Here is a 17,027-nt window from a genome sequence, read left to right on the forward strand (position 1 = left end):
ACACACTAGATGGGATTTTCTCGTCCAACCCTAATCTTTCGTCCAACCCTAATCTTGAAGTCATAGAGCTACTACCTGTCCCATGGTCAGATCATAAAGCTATCATATTTTCGATCACCGTTAGTCAGGAACAGCTTGGTTTGTCCATGGGCCAGAAGTCAGTCATATACCAAGATTAATTAACACCCCGTTGCTACAGGAAATACTCCTCAGGACTAAACCTGAACCCGTATTAGACAGCAATCAGCTAGTCGAGAGGATCTCCTCTTGGATAAAGACAGCGGTACATACGGTAGTACCTACTAAATGCTTTGTTCCGAAACGGAAAAAACCATCAGAACCTTGGTTCACAGAAAAACTTAGGGCACAAAAACAAATATGTAGAAGGGCCGAGAGAGTGGAGATCTAACTACGATCAAAACTTGAAAAATAACTATGCCCAAACACTATCTGACTACAAAAAACTTATTATAGGGGAAAAGAGCAATTATTTTGCGAGACAAATCAAAGAGGCTAAGAATTCCTGTAAGGAGCTCTTCGTGACAATCAAAAAACTAGCAGGTCCCCCTGTCAGGAATCAACTTGACTGCAGCGCTGATCTATGCAACAACTTAGGAAATTTCTTTGTGGACAAAGTCGCCAAAGTGTTTGAACTATTTAAAATTAACCACACTACCATGACCTCATTAAATTGTCCTAACCCAGATATCAAGTCCTAAAATGGGTTTCCGTTTTACGGTCCCTACTGTAGAACAGATATGTCAGGTGGTGAAAACCATTAGATCCGGCAATCCAACAGACCCTTGCCCGCCTAAGATAATGCACTTATTCCCAGAGATACTCAGTGAACAGCTATATGGCTTGCTCTCAGAGATAATCCATTCAGGAATCTTCCCAGATGCCTGGAAAATTGCATCAGTCATCCCATTATTAAAAAAAAGTAATTTGGACCCCAAGGACCCCAGTAGCTATCGACCAATTTCTAGAATAACAGTTCCTAAGATATAGAATAACAGTCCCGGTATGGTCTGCTACATAAGAGAGAGAGAGAGAACAGAGTCTAGAGATTAGGTTCTGAAGTGTGAGTGAAGTGAAGACCACATACTCCTGGTTGGGTGCTAAAGTGCCCTCACACACCCTTGTGGGTGCCAAGCATCATCATAGGGTGAAGCTCCTCGTGGGGGTGGCGTTGCAGTCCCTCACGGGCCCTCAAAGAGGGCGCTCTGTCGGAGATCTTTTGTCGGAGTAGCCGTAGTTGTGCATGCGGGTGTGTGGGGAGGATGTGAGAGGTGGTGAGGCTAAAAAGACCCTTCGGTACCCCAATAGTTTTATTAGCGAGTCCTGAGGGTCTGGGTAAAATGTAACGGGGAATGGTGCGTCAATAACGCTACAGTGAGTAGGAGAAAAAAGGTTATCTGTAATCCCGCTGCTCTCAACCCGTATGTGAAGATTTAAGGTGAGAGAGAGTGTATAGTGGGTGGTCAACATGTTTCGCGCTGCCCGTGGTCCCTAATGGATCCTTAAGCACTTCGTCAGGACCTTAGGATAAGGAGATCAGGGATTCAGGGAGAGAAAACATCCTCTAACCCTTCTAAAATGGAGGGGGCACGTCTTATTCGTGTCCCAAGCGTCGAACCTAAAGAAGACAGAGAAAAAGGAAGAAAACAAGAGGCAATGTAAGAAAACCATTGCAGGGCCACAGTGTTAGTGACCAAAGTGGAGGGGGGGGGGGGGCAAGCCAGCTGGAATCATGCTGGAGGTGGTGGTTGTACCAATGACCGGTAGATCAGGGGAGGAGTGGTATACAACGGGGTCACCGTTGGGACGTGGTGCAGGAACAGGATACAGGATCGCTCGGAGGTGAAAGACCCCTAGGTACACTGCTCATGCACAAAAAAGAGGGGGTGTGAGAGACGCGGCTTATATGTGAATAAAAGCAGGGTGCGGGGATGTTCACGGGGATGAATGACCAAAGTGCCCCGGGATAGTTCACCCAAAAGGAAATTGGCCTGGTGGGCGTTATGTAGGCTAAGGACGGAGCCTCAAGGTATACTCATCATGCCAGAAACACTAGAGTACAGAGGTCGCGTCAACGCAGGGAGGTGCCTGGAAGATCGCGGCAAGAATCAGTCAGAAGCAAAGGGAGCGGACACTCGAGGCAGAGTCGTCAGTGAGGGCGGTGTGTGCCACGACATCATGGGGGAGCTGTGTTGTGAAAAGTGCATCGGCGTATGCACGTGAAGCTTAAAAACTACGTGAAACGGAAAAATGACACAGAAAATTGAAAGGCAGTCCTACCCTCAAAGGTATGGGTCCGGGCTGTACCGGAAGGGACCGTCTGGGGAGGGAGCCACAGCTGAGGCGTAACATTATGATGCAAACAGCAAATTGCAGAGGAGGCGAAAGGAAAAGACAAACACGTAGTATTAAAGCAACAGTCCTGTCAAAACACACAAAGTTGGCATGAATTTATCGTGGCTAGCAGCAGCGGGATCCAAAGACTTGCGTGTACCCCGGGCGTTCCGATCAGGAAACCTAGTCTACCTCCAAGGTCGCCGGTGGCCAGACCTGCGGTGCGGGCAGTATATAAGCAGAGTGATTTGGCGGGTAGTAGTCCCGGAAGTGAGGGGGCGTAGTGGTGAGCCGGAAAAGGGACTACAGCCGTTCTCATATCTTAGCGGCCATGTTGGAATGGGATCGGGGGGAGTTGAGGCAAGGGCGGTAAGCGTGGCTAACAGTATGGTCGTATATCACAAACTGCACAAAAAGTAACTCAGTCTCAAGAGGTGGCTGCTGACAAGGTGGTATCAAGTGTCGTATCAGACTGCGATAGGGGGCGGGGGGAAAGGGGGATGAACTAGAGGTGTCCTCGATGTGCATCTGTCTTGTCTCAGAGCCCAAGTCATCTGCAACAGTGAGACTCGTTGCAGGGCTGTGTATGAACGCTCGTGTGCCAAAAATATGCGTAAGTGCTGCACACATTGTGAGACCAGTGTGCGGGAGCCCTTCCAGGAATCAATGGTGGTGATTAGAATGATAAGTATAAAATGGTCGGAAAAATAACAGGTCAATGTGTGAACATGCGTGATGAGCATAGCCGTGTAGCAGTATGTGAGCGTGAGTAATGCACATATAATGCAACCAGTGTGGGGGTACCGACTCAGGAATGGGGGGTAGGCGCTAGTTCAGAACGCGACAATATGTCCATAGGAGTGTTCGAGAATGAATGGACTCACGGAGAAGGAAGGGAGACACTGTGCAACATCTCAACAGGGGAGGGAACTCCATGGTATATCATCATTCAGACCAACGTCATACGTTTAAGTCTGAAGACCCAGCGTTGTTCGGTCTTGAACAGGGCCGAGGGGGTCCATGAAGGATTATGATCAATCACAGTCCATTGAAGACTGTCAGGGGGATGATTATGATCCAAAACGTGATTCTGCAGCCGGGTTTGGGATTTTTTACACCGTATCGTGCTCTTGTGTTCACCGATGCAAATTTTCACCGGTCTTGCAGTCATACCTATATATCGGAGTCCACAGGGGCATGTGATTAGGTATATGCAGTTTTTAGAATTACAATTTGTGTGGCGTTTCAGCTGCCACGGTCTTGGTAGTCCTAAATCCAGCTCCTTCATCGGTTTCGTTTGAGGACAGGATGTGCATGAACCACACAGAAAATGACCGGTGACTGGAGGTAGAGTCCAAAGGGTGTGTGGTGTTCTTTCGGTGTTTTTAGGACGTGTATGTACTAGAATGTCTCTGAAATTTTGAGTGCGTTTGAACGCAAAGAGGGGGAGAGGACCAGGGTCGAAAGAGCCCGTCTTCAGTATCTGCCAATGTTTTTGACTATTTTTTGAATTTGGTTAGAAAGAGGGGTGAAGGAGGTCACGCACGTTAGAGCAGTACTCTTGGGTCTGTCTTTGGTTTCCAGCAAGGCTTCACGATGATTGTGCCTGGCCCTTTTGTGAGCTGTGTTAATGATGTTGGCGGGGTACTTTCTGGCAACTAAGTTCTTCTTGAGGATGGCTGCTTGGACTTCGAACTCGGTCAGGGTATTGCAATTCCTTCTAAGGCGCAAGAACTGTCCCACAGGGAGATTGTCCCTCAACGCTTTGGGGGTGGTGGCTCTGATAAAGTAGGAGACTGTTCCCATCAGTGGGTTTTTTATAATTCATAGTTAACAGCACACCATCTTTGAGGGATATGGAGAGGTCCAGGAAAGGGATAGACTCTGGTGATTCCGTGCCTGTGAATCTCAGGAATGGGTTGATCGTATTCATCCAATCGAAAAAAGACAGACATTCATCTGCGCTTCCTTTCCAAAAGATTAGGATGTCATCAATGTATCGGCGCCAAAGTAGGATATTATCATGGAATGGGTTGGTAGGTCTCCGGATATGTTCTTCCTCAAAACTTGCCATGTAAAGACATGCCAGACTCGGCGCAAGTGTCCGCTCCCTTTGCTTCTGACTGATTCTTGCCGCGATCTTCCAGGCACCTCCCTGCGTTGACGCGACCTCTGTACTCTAGTGTTTCTGGCATGATGAGTATACCTTGAGGCTCCGTCCTTAGCCTACATAACGCCCACCAGGCCAATTTCCTTTTGGGTGAACTATCCCGGGGCCCTTTGGTCATTCATCCCCGTGAACATCCCCGCACCCTGCTTTTATTCACATATGAGCAGCGTCTCTCACACCCCCTGTTTTTTGTGCAGGACCAGTGTACCTAGGGGTCTTTCACCTCCGAGCGATCCTGTATCCTGTTCCCGCACCACTTCCCAACGGTGGCCCCGTTGTACACCACTCCTCCCCTGATCTACCGGTCATTGGTACAACCACAACCTCCAGCATGATTCCAGCTGGCATGCCCCCCCCCCCCCCTCCCTCCTCCCTCCACTTTGGTCACTAACACTGTGGCCCTGCAATTGTTTTCTTACATTGCCTATTTTGTTTTCTTCCTTTTTCTCTTTGTCTTCTTTAGGTTCGATGCTTGGGACACGAATAAGACGTGCCCCTCCATTTTAGAAGGGTTTAGAGGATGTTCTCTCCCTGAATCCCTGAAGTCCTTATCCTAAGGTCCTGACAAAGCTCTTAAGGATCCATTAGGGACCACAGGCAGCGCGAAACATGTTGACCACCCACAATACACTCTCTCTCTCACCTTAAACCTTCACATACGGGTTGAGAGCAGCGGGATTACAGATAACCTTTTTTCCCCTACTCACTTTAGCGTTATTGACGCACCATTCCCCGTTACATTTTACCCAGACCCTCAGGACTCACTAATAAAACTATTGGGGTACCGAAGGGTCTTTTTAGCCTCACCACCTCTCACATCCTCCCCACACACCCGCATGCACAACTACGGCTACTCCGACAAAAGATCTCCGACAGAGCGCCCTCTTTGAGGGCCCGTGAGGGACTGCAGCGCCACCCCCACGAGGAGCTTCGCCCTATGATGATGCTTGGCACCTGCAAGGGTGTGTGAGGGCACTTTTACCACCCACCCAGGAGTATCTGGTCTTCACTTCACTCACACTTCAGAACCTAATCTCTAGACTCTGTTCTCTCTCTCTTATGTAGCAGACCATACCGGGACTGTTATTCTATATCTTAGGAACTGTTACCCAACTGTGTTTGAGTTTACTATTGGAGCTTAGGTACAGGATCTTCTCGTTTTTTGCTCCTTGTCCCTCCCTCTTCAGTTTGATTACATATCAGTACGGCAGCTAGCCGTGGGACTATCCCTCTTTCTTTCCCCTCTTACTACCCCTTCTTCCCCCTACTTACCCCAGTTACTAGAATAGCCAGCTCATCACTCCCCCCAGTTTGATTAAGACCCCTTTTCCACCATGGATGACCCCGGTCTTTGTTTCAACGACGAAACAGTAGCCGAAATCCTTAGGGCACCCTCATTACTATCAGAGGATGGTAATCTCCCATCAGGCAGCAGGGATAAGGATTGGAAATAATTTGCAGTCTTCTGAGTGCCTGCAATGAAGACCGCACTGCATGGCACAGTCATGACTGAGTATCTGAGAGCCAACATTGCCCCTAATGGTCTCCTCGTCACACTGGCACCCAGGATATTTCTTGAAGATCTTACCTTCCGGCGAGAATGGTCACGTATATCCTGGAAGTGTACAAGAAGATTGGCTGGTGCTGATTATTAACACAGCAAAACGGCTATCGGATGAACTCCTGATTCAAATTACCCTATCTGAAAATAGACTCAAAACAGGAATCGCCATCACCACTTTCAAATCGTGTCTCTCCGAGATTAACCAAGAGATGAACGACCATAAGGAATATCTTACTAAACAGAAGATACACCAACTCCAGAAGGATGTCAAACGGTTTGACAAGGAGAAGATCTACCCCTATACTAAGGAAGACTTTGTCTTCCAGTATGCTGAAACATCGGGTGATGCAAGCAGTAATCCCTCTTCTGGATCTCACTCCACTAACAGCAACTCCAGTTATGAGAATAGGCAACCGAGGTACCGAGGAGGGTATAGACATCCGCAACAACCCCCTCCACTGTTTCAAGGCTTCCCGGGTCATCCTTACCAGCCGCCTTTATACCAAGGACCTTGGATGGGACCACCGCCCATGTGGAACACTCCCATTGGACCGAATCCACCCATGCCTCAATACCACCAATTCCAGAACCCCCCTTTTCTCAACAGAGGGAGGGGCAGAGGAAGAGGCAGAAGAAGAACAGGACCCAAAACCGTACAATGGCAAGATCCGGAGCAGATGATCCTCAGGAGCAAATCCTCCAGACCCTTCTAGTCAATCTGTCGACTAGACCTTTGGCAGAGGATTAACAGAGACTGCTGGAAAAGGGTCTCGGTTTCGTCCCCACCCCTAAAGAAGACGACTTTAGACTACATCAGGAACTCCACCAATTTTTCAGGAAAGTGCGCCTCAAGGCATTTTTTTTATGGGAAACCTGAGACCCCGGCGGTAGGAACTGGCCTCAAGAACAAGTCCAAGTTCACCCCTACCTCGGCCATGACACCCAATGAAGTCCTTACCTTCGAACAGGCTGTCCTCAAAGAGGTTTCCAATACCAGTACTTACCATCATTTTGACAATCTCTCTAAAGAAGAACGGCGCATACTTATGAATATTGCAGATGATAATACCATCATTCTAAAACCTGCAGATAAGGGTGGGGCCATTGTTCTCCTTGACTGAGGGACCTATGAAGCAGAATGCGTTCGCCAACTTGCTGATACCAGATATTACCAACCTATCAACGTAGACCCTACGAAGCGCCTCACGAACAGAATACACAGCCTCACCATGGAAGCTGACGCAGAGGATTGGATCTCACACGACGAAGCTGTTTTCCTGAATCAAAAAGACCCACGGATTCCGTACTTTTACTGACTCCAAGATCCACAAAGGCGTCAATCCTCCCCCAGGACGCCCCATCGTCTCAGGAATAAACTCCATACTCGAACCTCTGAGTCAGTTCTGTGACTTTTTTCTAAGACCTCTTGTTACCAACACTCCGACTTATCTAAGAGACACCATGGAGGTTCTCAATTTAATACAACAGTTCGAATCTCCTGAGACCATTGACTTACTTGTCACCCTGGATGTAGAAGCATTATACACTAACATACCCCAGGACGCCACCCTCACCGTCCTTGAACATGCTCTACACAGTCTGGATCCCTGGCCATAGGTTACCCCCATACCCTTCATCTGTGAGTGTGCCAACCTAGCACTCAAAGAGAACTTCTTTGCTTTCAACAACAAGCTATACCATCAAATACAAGGCACCAGTATGGGGAGTACATTTGCGCCGAGTCTGGCATGTCTTTACATGGCCAGTTTTGAGGAAGAACATATCAGGAGTCCTACCAACCCATTCCATGATAATATCCTACTTTGGCGCCGATACATTGACGACATCCTAATCTTTTGGAAAGGAAGCGCAGATGAATGTCTGTCTTTTTTCGATTGGATGAATACGATCAACCCATTCTTGAGATTCACAGGCACGGAATCACCAGAGTCTATCCCTTTCCTGGACCTCTCCATATCCCTCAAAGATGGTGTGCTGTTAACTAAGAATTATAAAAAACCCACTGATAGGAACAGTCTCCTACTTTATCAGAGCCACCACCCCAAAGTGTTGAGGGACAATCTCCCTGTGGGACAGTTCTTGCGCCTTAGAAGGAATTGCAATACCCTGACCGAGTTCGAAGTCCAAGCAGCCATCCTCAAGAAGAACTTAGTTGCCAGAAAGTACCCTGCCAACATCATTAACACAGCTCACAAAAGGGCCAGGCACAATCATCGTGAAGCCTTGCTGGAAACCAAAGACAGACCCAAGAGTACTGCTCTAACGTGCGTGACCTCCTTCACCCCTCTTTCTAACCAAATTCAAAAAATAGTCAAAAAAACATTGGCAGATACTGAAGACGGGCTCTTTCGACCCTGGTCCTCTCCCCCTCTTAGCGTTCAAACGCACTCAAAATTTCAGAGACATTCTAGTACATACACGTCCTAAAAACACCGAAAAAACACCACACACCGTTTGGACTCTACCTCCAGTCACCGGTCATTTTCCGTGTGGATCATGCACATCCTGTCCTCAAACGAAACCTATGAAGGAGCTGGATTTAGGACTACCAAGACCGTGGCAGCTGAAACGCCACACAAATTGTAATTTCAAAAACTGCATATACCTAATCACATGCCCCTGTGGACTCCGATATATAGGTATGACTGCAAGACCGGTGAAAATTCGCATCGGTGAACACAAGAGCACGATCCGGTGTAAAAAAACACAAACCCGGCTGCAGAATCACTTTTTGGATCATAATCATCCCCCTGACAGTCTTCAATGGACTGTGATTGATCATAATCCTTCATGGACCCCCTCGGCCCTGTTCAAGACCGAACAACGCTGGGTCTTCAGACTTAAACGTATGACGTTGGTCTGAATGATGATATACCATGGAGTTCCCTCCCCTGTTGAGATGTTGCACAGTGTCTCCCTTCCTTCTCCGTGAGTCTATACATTCTCGAACATTCCTATGGACATATTGTCGCGTTCTGAACTAGCACCTACCCCCCATTCCTGAGTCGGTACCCACACACTGGTTGCATTATATGTGCATTACTCACGCTCACATACTGCTACACGGCTATGCTCATCACGCATGTTCACACATTGACCTGTTATTATTCCGACCATTTGATACGTATCGTTCTAATCACCACCATGGATTCCTGGAAGGGCTCCCGCACACTGGTCTCACAATGTCTGCAGCACTTCTGCATATTTTTGGCACACGAGCGTTCATACACAGCCCTGCAACGAGTCTCACTGTTGCAGATGACTTATGCTCTGAGACAAGACAGATGCACATAGAGGACACCTCTAGTTCATCCCCTTTTTTTCCCCCCCTATTGCAGTCTGATACGACACTTGATACCACCTGGTCAGCAGCCACCTCTTGAGACTGAGTTACTTTTTGTGCAGTTTGTGATATACGACCATACTGTTAGCCACGCTTACCGCCCTTGCCTAGACTCCCCCGATCCCATTCCAACATGGCCGCTAAGCTATGAGAACGGCTGTAGTCCCTTTTCCGGCCCACCACTACGCCCCCTCACTTCCCGGACTACTACCCGCCAAATCACTCTGCTTGTATACTGCCCGCTCTGCAGGTCTGGCCACCGGCGACCCTGGAGGTAGACTACGTTTCCTGATCAGAACGCCCGGGGTACACGCAAGTCTTTGGATCCCGCTGCTGCTAACCACGATAAATTCATGCCAACTTTGTGTGTTTTGACAGGACTGTTGCTTTAATACTACGCGTTTATCTTTTCCTTTCGCCTCCTCTGCAATTTGCTGTTTGCATCATAATGTTACGCCTCAGCTGTGGCTCCCTCCCCAGACGGTCCCTTCCGGTACAGCCCGGACCCATACCTTTGAGGGTAGGACTGCCTTTCAATTTTCTGTGTCAATTTTCCGTTTCACATCGTTTTTAAGCTTCACGTGCATACGCTGATGCACTTTTCACAACACAGCTCCCCCCTGATGTCGTGGCACACCCTGCCCTCACTGAGGACTCTGCCTCGAGTGTCCGCTCCCTTTGCTTCTGACTGATTCTTGCCGCGATCTTCCAGGCACCTCCCTGCGTTGACGCGACCTCTGTGCTCTAGTGTTTCTGGCACGATGAGTATACCTTGAGGCTCCGTCCTTAGCCTACATGACGCCCACCAGGCCAATTTCCTTTTGGTTGAACTATCCCGGGGCACTTTGGTCATTCATCCCCGTGAACATCCCCGCACCCTGCTTTTATTCACATATGAGCAGCGTCTCTCACACCCCCTCTTTTTTGTGCATGACCAGTGTACCTAGGGGTCTTTCACCTCCAAGCGATCCTGTATCCTGTTCCCGCACCACTTCCCAACGGTGGCCTCGTTGTACACCACTCCTCCCCTGATCTACCGGTCATTGGTACAACCACCACCTCCAGCATGATTCCAGCTGGCTTGCCCCCCCCTCCACTTTGGTCACCAACACTGTGGCCCTGCAATTGTTTTCTTACATTGCCTATTTTGTTTTCTTCCTTTTTCTCTTTGTCTTCTTTAGGTTCGACGCTTGGGACACGAATAAGACGTGCCCCTCCATTTTAGAAGGGTTTAGAGGATGTTCTCTTCCTGAATCCCTGATCTCCTTATCCTAAGGTCCTGACGAAGTGCTTAAGGATCCATTAGGGACCACGGGCAGCACGAAACATGTTGACCACCCACTATACACTCTCTCTCTCACCTTAAACCTTCACATACGGTTTGAGAGCAGCGGGATTACAGATAACCTTTTTTCCCCTACTCACTTTAGCGTTATTGACGCACCATTCCCCGTTACATTTTACCCAGACCCTCAGGACTCACTAATAAAACTATGGGGGTACCGAAGGGTCTTTTTAGCCTCACCACCTCCCACATCCTCCCCACACACCCTCATGCACAACTACGGCTACTCCGACAAAAGATCTCCGACAGAGCGCCCTCTTTGAGGGCCCGTGAGGGACTGCAGCGCCACCCACACGAGGAGCTTCTCCCTATGATGATGCTTGGCACCCGCAAGGGTGTGTGAGGGCACTTTTAGCACCCACCCAGGAGTGTCTGGTCTTCACTTCACTCACACTTCAGAACCTAATCTCTAGACTCTGTTCTCTCTCTTATGTAGCAGACCATACCGGGACTGTTATTCTATATCTTAGGAACTGTTACCCAACTGTGTTTGAGTTTACTATTGGAGCTTAGGTACAGGACCTTCTCGTTTTTTGCTCCTTGTCCCTCCCTCTTCAGTGTGATTACAATTTCTAGAATACCCTTCCCAGCTAAGGGGCTGGAGAAGCTGATCAACAAACAATTGAATAGTATCTAGAAATTACCTGGATAACTCACAATATGGGTTCAGGGAACAGCACGGTACCGAGACAGCAGTGGTCATGGCAGCGGAAGGTCTCAGGGACTCTCTGGGCACAGGAGGGAAGGCCGCCTTGATCCTGTTCGATCCATCGGCAGCCTTCGACACTGTGAACCATGATATCCTCCTGGCCCGCCTGGATGAACTGGGGATCCAAGACTCTGCTCGTCAGCTGATGTCTTCCTTTTTGAGAGATAGATCCTTTTCAGTCACTCTGGGAGACTGTGCTTCCAACCCCTTCAGGGCACCGTGTGGGGTACCGCAGGGCTCGGCACTGAGCCCCACTCTTTTTAACATTTACGTTGCTCCTTTGGCCTCAATTATTAGAAATTATGGATTCACACCGGCCTCATATGCTGATGACACACAAATAGTGGTGTCAGTATCTGGCAATATAGAGGAAACAGCAGATCGCTTTAGGGACTGCATGATACAAGTGAACCATTGGATGCAATGTAACTGCTTAAAGCTGAACGGCGAAAAAAATGAGGTCATGCTGCTAGGTACTAAGGCCGATTTCTGGTCCCCCAAATGGTGGCCTGATAATCTGGGCAACTGCCCAACCCCAGTAGGGAAAGTCAAAAATCTCGGATTTATATTAGACGATAAATTGACCTTTAATGCCCAGACTAATAATCTGTCATCCTCCATCTGGCACATATTGAAAATGATCAGAAGAATATGCCCATTTATCCCTTTTGACTCACTGAAAACGGTGGTTACAGCGCTTGCCATGTCTAGACTGGACTATGGCAATGCCTTATATACAGGGATCCAAACTCAATATCTTGCCAAACTGCAACGCCTCCAGAATGCAGCAGCAAGATTGGTGCTGGACATCCCTAGATTTGAATCAGTCTCCAATAGGCTAAAGGACCTACACTGGCTGCCCGTGGACAAAAGGATACAATTTAAATCCTTGTGTTTGGCATACAAGGCACTTCACGGCTCAGGACCACATTGCCTGAGAATTCAATTCAAATGGTATGTCCCGGCTAGAAGTCTTAGATCCACTAACGCTAAACTCGTCCAAGTACCCAAATTTAGACAGAACAGATGGGGAGGAAGAAGTTTCCTGCTGAGGACAACCAAGTTATGGAACCTCTTTCCCATCAACATAAAAAACAGCCCAACGCTTTTGGCCTTCAGAAAGGCAGTCAAGACATGGCTATATCCCCGTTAAGCATTCCTGAAGTAACTTATTTGTATCCAACAATAGCGCCAAGACGCCTTCGGGCATTCGTGCGCTCTACAAATGTAAAATCAAATCAAATCGTTGTCTGGTCAGTGCACCACTACACAGACTTACTCATCTCGAGTGACACTCACACATCAGGGATTCACAGTTTTGAAGAACTATGAATCTTATTTCCAATGCACGTAGTGTGTCCACTGCATTTGACTGAGCGATGGACATATCAATTGTTTATCCCACAATGTCACTCAACTGTTCAACTTATCAGTGCTGTAAAAAAAAAATTCCTGACATTGTCCTTTACATTAGTTCGCATTGTAAAGAGTCTTGAGAATTTAATTTGAAGCATTCCTCTACAGGCGCAGTCACTTAAAAGATATGCCTCATCCCGTGTGAAGATGAACAGGCATACACGGAATACTCACCTCCATTACCATTGAATTTAATGGGACCGCCATCACCAGAGCCCTCTTCTTCGAGTACAGCAGCCCTCTGGATTCTCTGCACAGACAAGATATGGATATAAAAGGATTGAATTTCACAGGAATCTAGGCTTCTTATCATATATTAAGACACAGAGTTGTTATGTTCACCAGACCGATGGGGGGGGGGGGGGGGGGGGGGGGGGAGGTCTTGACAGTGCAGCCATTATTAAAGTGTGAAGTAGTACTGTACTATTGTGGTATGCACCATTATTATGTTACATGGAGTCGTATTTTGTTATGTTCTTTTAGTATTAGATCTTCTTGGTCTAGCACTTATGCACTTATGTGATCACAGGGCTACTTCACGGTGTTGCTGATCCTATTAACTAAGTGCCAGTTTATGATGTTGGCAGATGGGATAATCCGACACAAACGTGACCGATATCCTGCTTGCCGTAATACAAGCTCCATTATATCCTATGGAACTTGTAATACTTATGACAGGATATTTGTCACATTTGTGACTGGGTTTCCCATCCACCAAGATCGTACTCAGGCCCTAAGAGAGATGAAAAGGAGAATGTTTGGCGACTTTTGTTAAAGGTGAAAGAAGAGAGATCTCTGGCTTTCATACTGTTTTGATATTGAGTAGTAATCATTTATTGGATATCTGTAAAAGGCTTGGCTTTAAGGCTTATCTAAATATTGTATGTGCTGCTATTTTTATTTGAAGGGTTTAGTCATACGTGAAAAATGGTGCAAAAGGATCAGAGCTCCTCTCAATTTGTGGGAAGGTCAATGTTTAAAAACAATTGTAAAATACCCCTCACACACTGAAACCTGATTCAGTGCCATGCTTCATCATTGGTGTCTTCCCGCCCCTCTACGGGACGGGGCGTCCTACGACTTACGTAGACGCAGGAGCACTTTATTCAGTGATTGGTGAGTATGTGTAATGCGTTGGATCGTGAAAAGAAAATGTGAGCTGGTTAAAAATTCTCTGGCTAGTGGAACGAAAATACTTTGTCTCCCCTGGCTGAGATTAGTAAAAGTGGGGAGGTGAAGATGGTGTACTATAATGAGTCACCTCCTACAAGGTCGACATGTTTCAGAAGCCATCCCGTTGGCTTTCTTCCTCAGGACCAAAAAACATGATCCCTGTTACACCTCAATGTCAAGGGGATGGCTTCATAAACATGTTGACCTTGTAGGTTGTGACTCATTATAGTACACCATCAACACCTCCCCACTTTTACTATTCTCAGCCAGGGAAGACAAAGTATTTTCGTTCCACTAGCCAGCGAATTTTTAACCATCTCACATTTTCTTTTCATGATCCCACACACTACACATACTCACCAATCACTGAATAAAGTGCTTCCGCGTCTACGTAAATCGTAGCACGCCCCCGTCCCATAGAGGGGCGGGAAGACCCCAATGATGAAGCATGGCACTGAATCAGGTTTCAGTGTGTGAGGGGTATTTTTAAAAAAATTTAAACATTGCTCTTCCCACAAATTGAGAGAAGGAGCTCTGATCCTTTTGCACCATTTTTCAAGTATGACTAAACACTTCAAATAAAAATAGCACCATACACATGGGTGCATATATATTCTTATAATGCATGGTAGAATCTCTATGTTGGATAACAGTATCAAGAGGAGGACGATTCTACCTTTTTCCTTTTCACTCCCTCCTTTGATTTTTTGATTAAATATTGGATGGTCAGAAATGTACACAGGGTCTCATAATGGTGATGTACAGCAGGAACTTTGATGAGGAAGGTCGGAACACCCTTCCTTAAGACCAGATGCATCGACTAGACCCTAGTTTCTGTATACTGCGTAAACCACACCGACTACCTAGAATTATTTCCTGCTGAATGGTCATTGGAATGGGTTTGAGGTAATCTTTTAGGTAAGTGTGGAATATAAAATAATGTAATTTTAATGACTGTTGTAAAGTGAGCCAGCGCCCCAAGTGTTCTCAGTGCAGGTTTGCGCTTTTAGAACTACAAACTGGGTAGTTACAATTCATAGACTAGAATGTTTTAAGGTGCTGCTTGAAGATGTTCATGTAGATGGTAGTTTGAAAGTGTGAAGGATGTGCGATTGTGGTACAAGATAAGGTCCTACCACCAGAACGCATCTGATATTTATTTACTCGTTTTTACACAGAAGCGGATGTCGCTTTCTGGTTACTATGCAGCTCTTTAAATGATAAGTGGTACAGGTCAAGAGCAAAAAGTAGTTGTTGGACCGGTCAGCCCTAGGGTGGTCTCCCCATTTATTTTTGATCGTGCCTCATTTTTTCCACCCTCATTTTGATGTTGGACTTCGGTCTCCGGGCGCCTTTTCATTGCCAATCAGTGTTAAGGTGCAGGTGCTCCCTTCTCCCAAGATGGCTGCCACAGACGCCTGCTACTGCAGAGTGGTTTTTATTAGTAGCACCCTAGCTGCCAGGAGCTGGCTGGAACCCCACACCAATGTTGCGACACCAGCCCGCCTTTTTTGTCCCATAGGTAGAATGGGGAAGCTCCTGGAATGTGCTGGAACCTTCTAGAAGGGAGGTGTGGTTTTACTTTTGCCGCCTTGGCTAGAGGTCACCTGACCTAGGGATACATAAGTGAGGGGGGGAACTTTTTCTAGTCAGTTGGCCAGTGGGGTAAAGCAGAGCTGGAGAATCCACGCAGAGTGTAGGCGGTAGGGCCTAGCCAGGGACTTATGCCTCTGAGAGTGACAGGATTTAGGTGCTGCCTCTTAAGTGAGTGAGGGATCCTGTGAAACCCACTGATCTTGCCCAGCAGTAGGAGGACCCAGGGAACCTCTGCCTAGCCTGACTAGGAAGGACCTAGCCGCCAACTCACCCCCTACCCCCCTGTAACAGAACACCAAGGGCGCCAGAGACATCTGCGCCAGTAAGACTTTATAGAACAACTGAATACTGAAACTGAATGCTGCGACTTCGTGTCAAGACTGAACACTGAAACCAGATGCCAAGCTGATTGTGGAATTGCTGGGGATCGACCAGGTATTAGCGCTGTGACCCCTGCGCTTCATGTCCTGGACTGGGATCCCCTGCAACAAGCCCCGTTGAGTGCGGAACTCTCTGCTTAATTTGACCCCCCCCCCCCTGTCGCGGGGGCTAGAGCGCTCACCGTTGCGGCCCGGAAGCCTGAAGTGTGCCCCCTCATCGAGGCGAGGCCCGCGGAGAAGCCCGGGGCCCCGTCGCAGCTGCTGAGAGAGGTGCGTGAGGCCGTGGCCTGCCCGCCTCATGGAAGGATCGACTGAGCCGGGTTGGACGCCTCAAGACGTCGAGATCAAGGTAAGCCGGGAGGCTTGGGACGGACCCCGGTGCGCCCCCTACCGACCGGGAGCAGCACCGCACCCGGAGACCCTGGTTCCCCTCTGTGGGAGTCCCCTGTCTATCCAGGACTGTGACACCCCTCCGAGGGATTGCCCCGTCCTACCGAACTGCACCAAAGCCCTCGAAGCTTGCTCGCTCCGAGTAGCAGTGTGCCCTACGAACTGCCCAGGAATACGAGTGGCGCTGTGGTTGTAAGCTCCGCTCACAAGTGCTCCCTTCTAATCAATGCCGAGTAGCGCTATGTTCTAAAGGCTCTGCTCTGAAGTACTCACGGCTTAATTGTTATGAGTAGCGTTATGTTCTAATGCTCTGCGCTGAAGTATTCTACGCTCAGATGTTACGAGTAGCGCTATTTTCTAAATGCCCAATGCTGAAGTATTCACTCCTTACGAGTAGCATTATGTTCTAATGCTCTGCTCTGAAGTATTCACTGCGTGCTGGTTACGAGTAGCGCTATGTTCTAATGCTCTGCTCTGAAGTATTCACTGCGTGCTGGTTATGAGTAGTGCTAGTTTCCAATGCTCTGCTCTGAAGTATTCACTGCGTGCTGGTTACGAGTAGCCCTAT

General features: G+C 47.9%; 1 protein-coding gene across 1 annotated transcript in view; it reads right to left on the reverse strand.

The window, feature by feature from the left end:
- LOC146868508 (protein AMBP-like) overlaps nucleotides 1-17,027 on the reverse strand; it is a 60,797-nt gene that overhangs the window by 12,594 nt on the left and 31,176 nt on the right. Inside the window, exon 7 of the mRNA XM_085610841.1 lies at nucleotides 13,095-13,170. Coding sequence (XP_085466967.1) covers nucleotides 13,095-13,170 — 76 coding nt within the window. The remainder of the gene's footprint in view (nucleotides 1-13,094; nucleotides 13,171-17,027) is intronic.

This window comes from Triturus cristatus, chromosome 1_2 (assembly GCF_964204655.1).
Source record: "Triturus cristatus chromosome 1_2, aTriCri1.1, whole genome shotgun sequence".
NCBI lineage: Eukaryota > Metazoa > Chordata > Amphibia > Caudata > Salamandridae > Triturus > Triturus cristatus.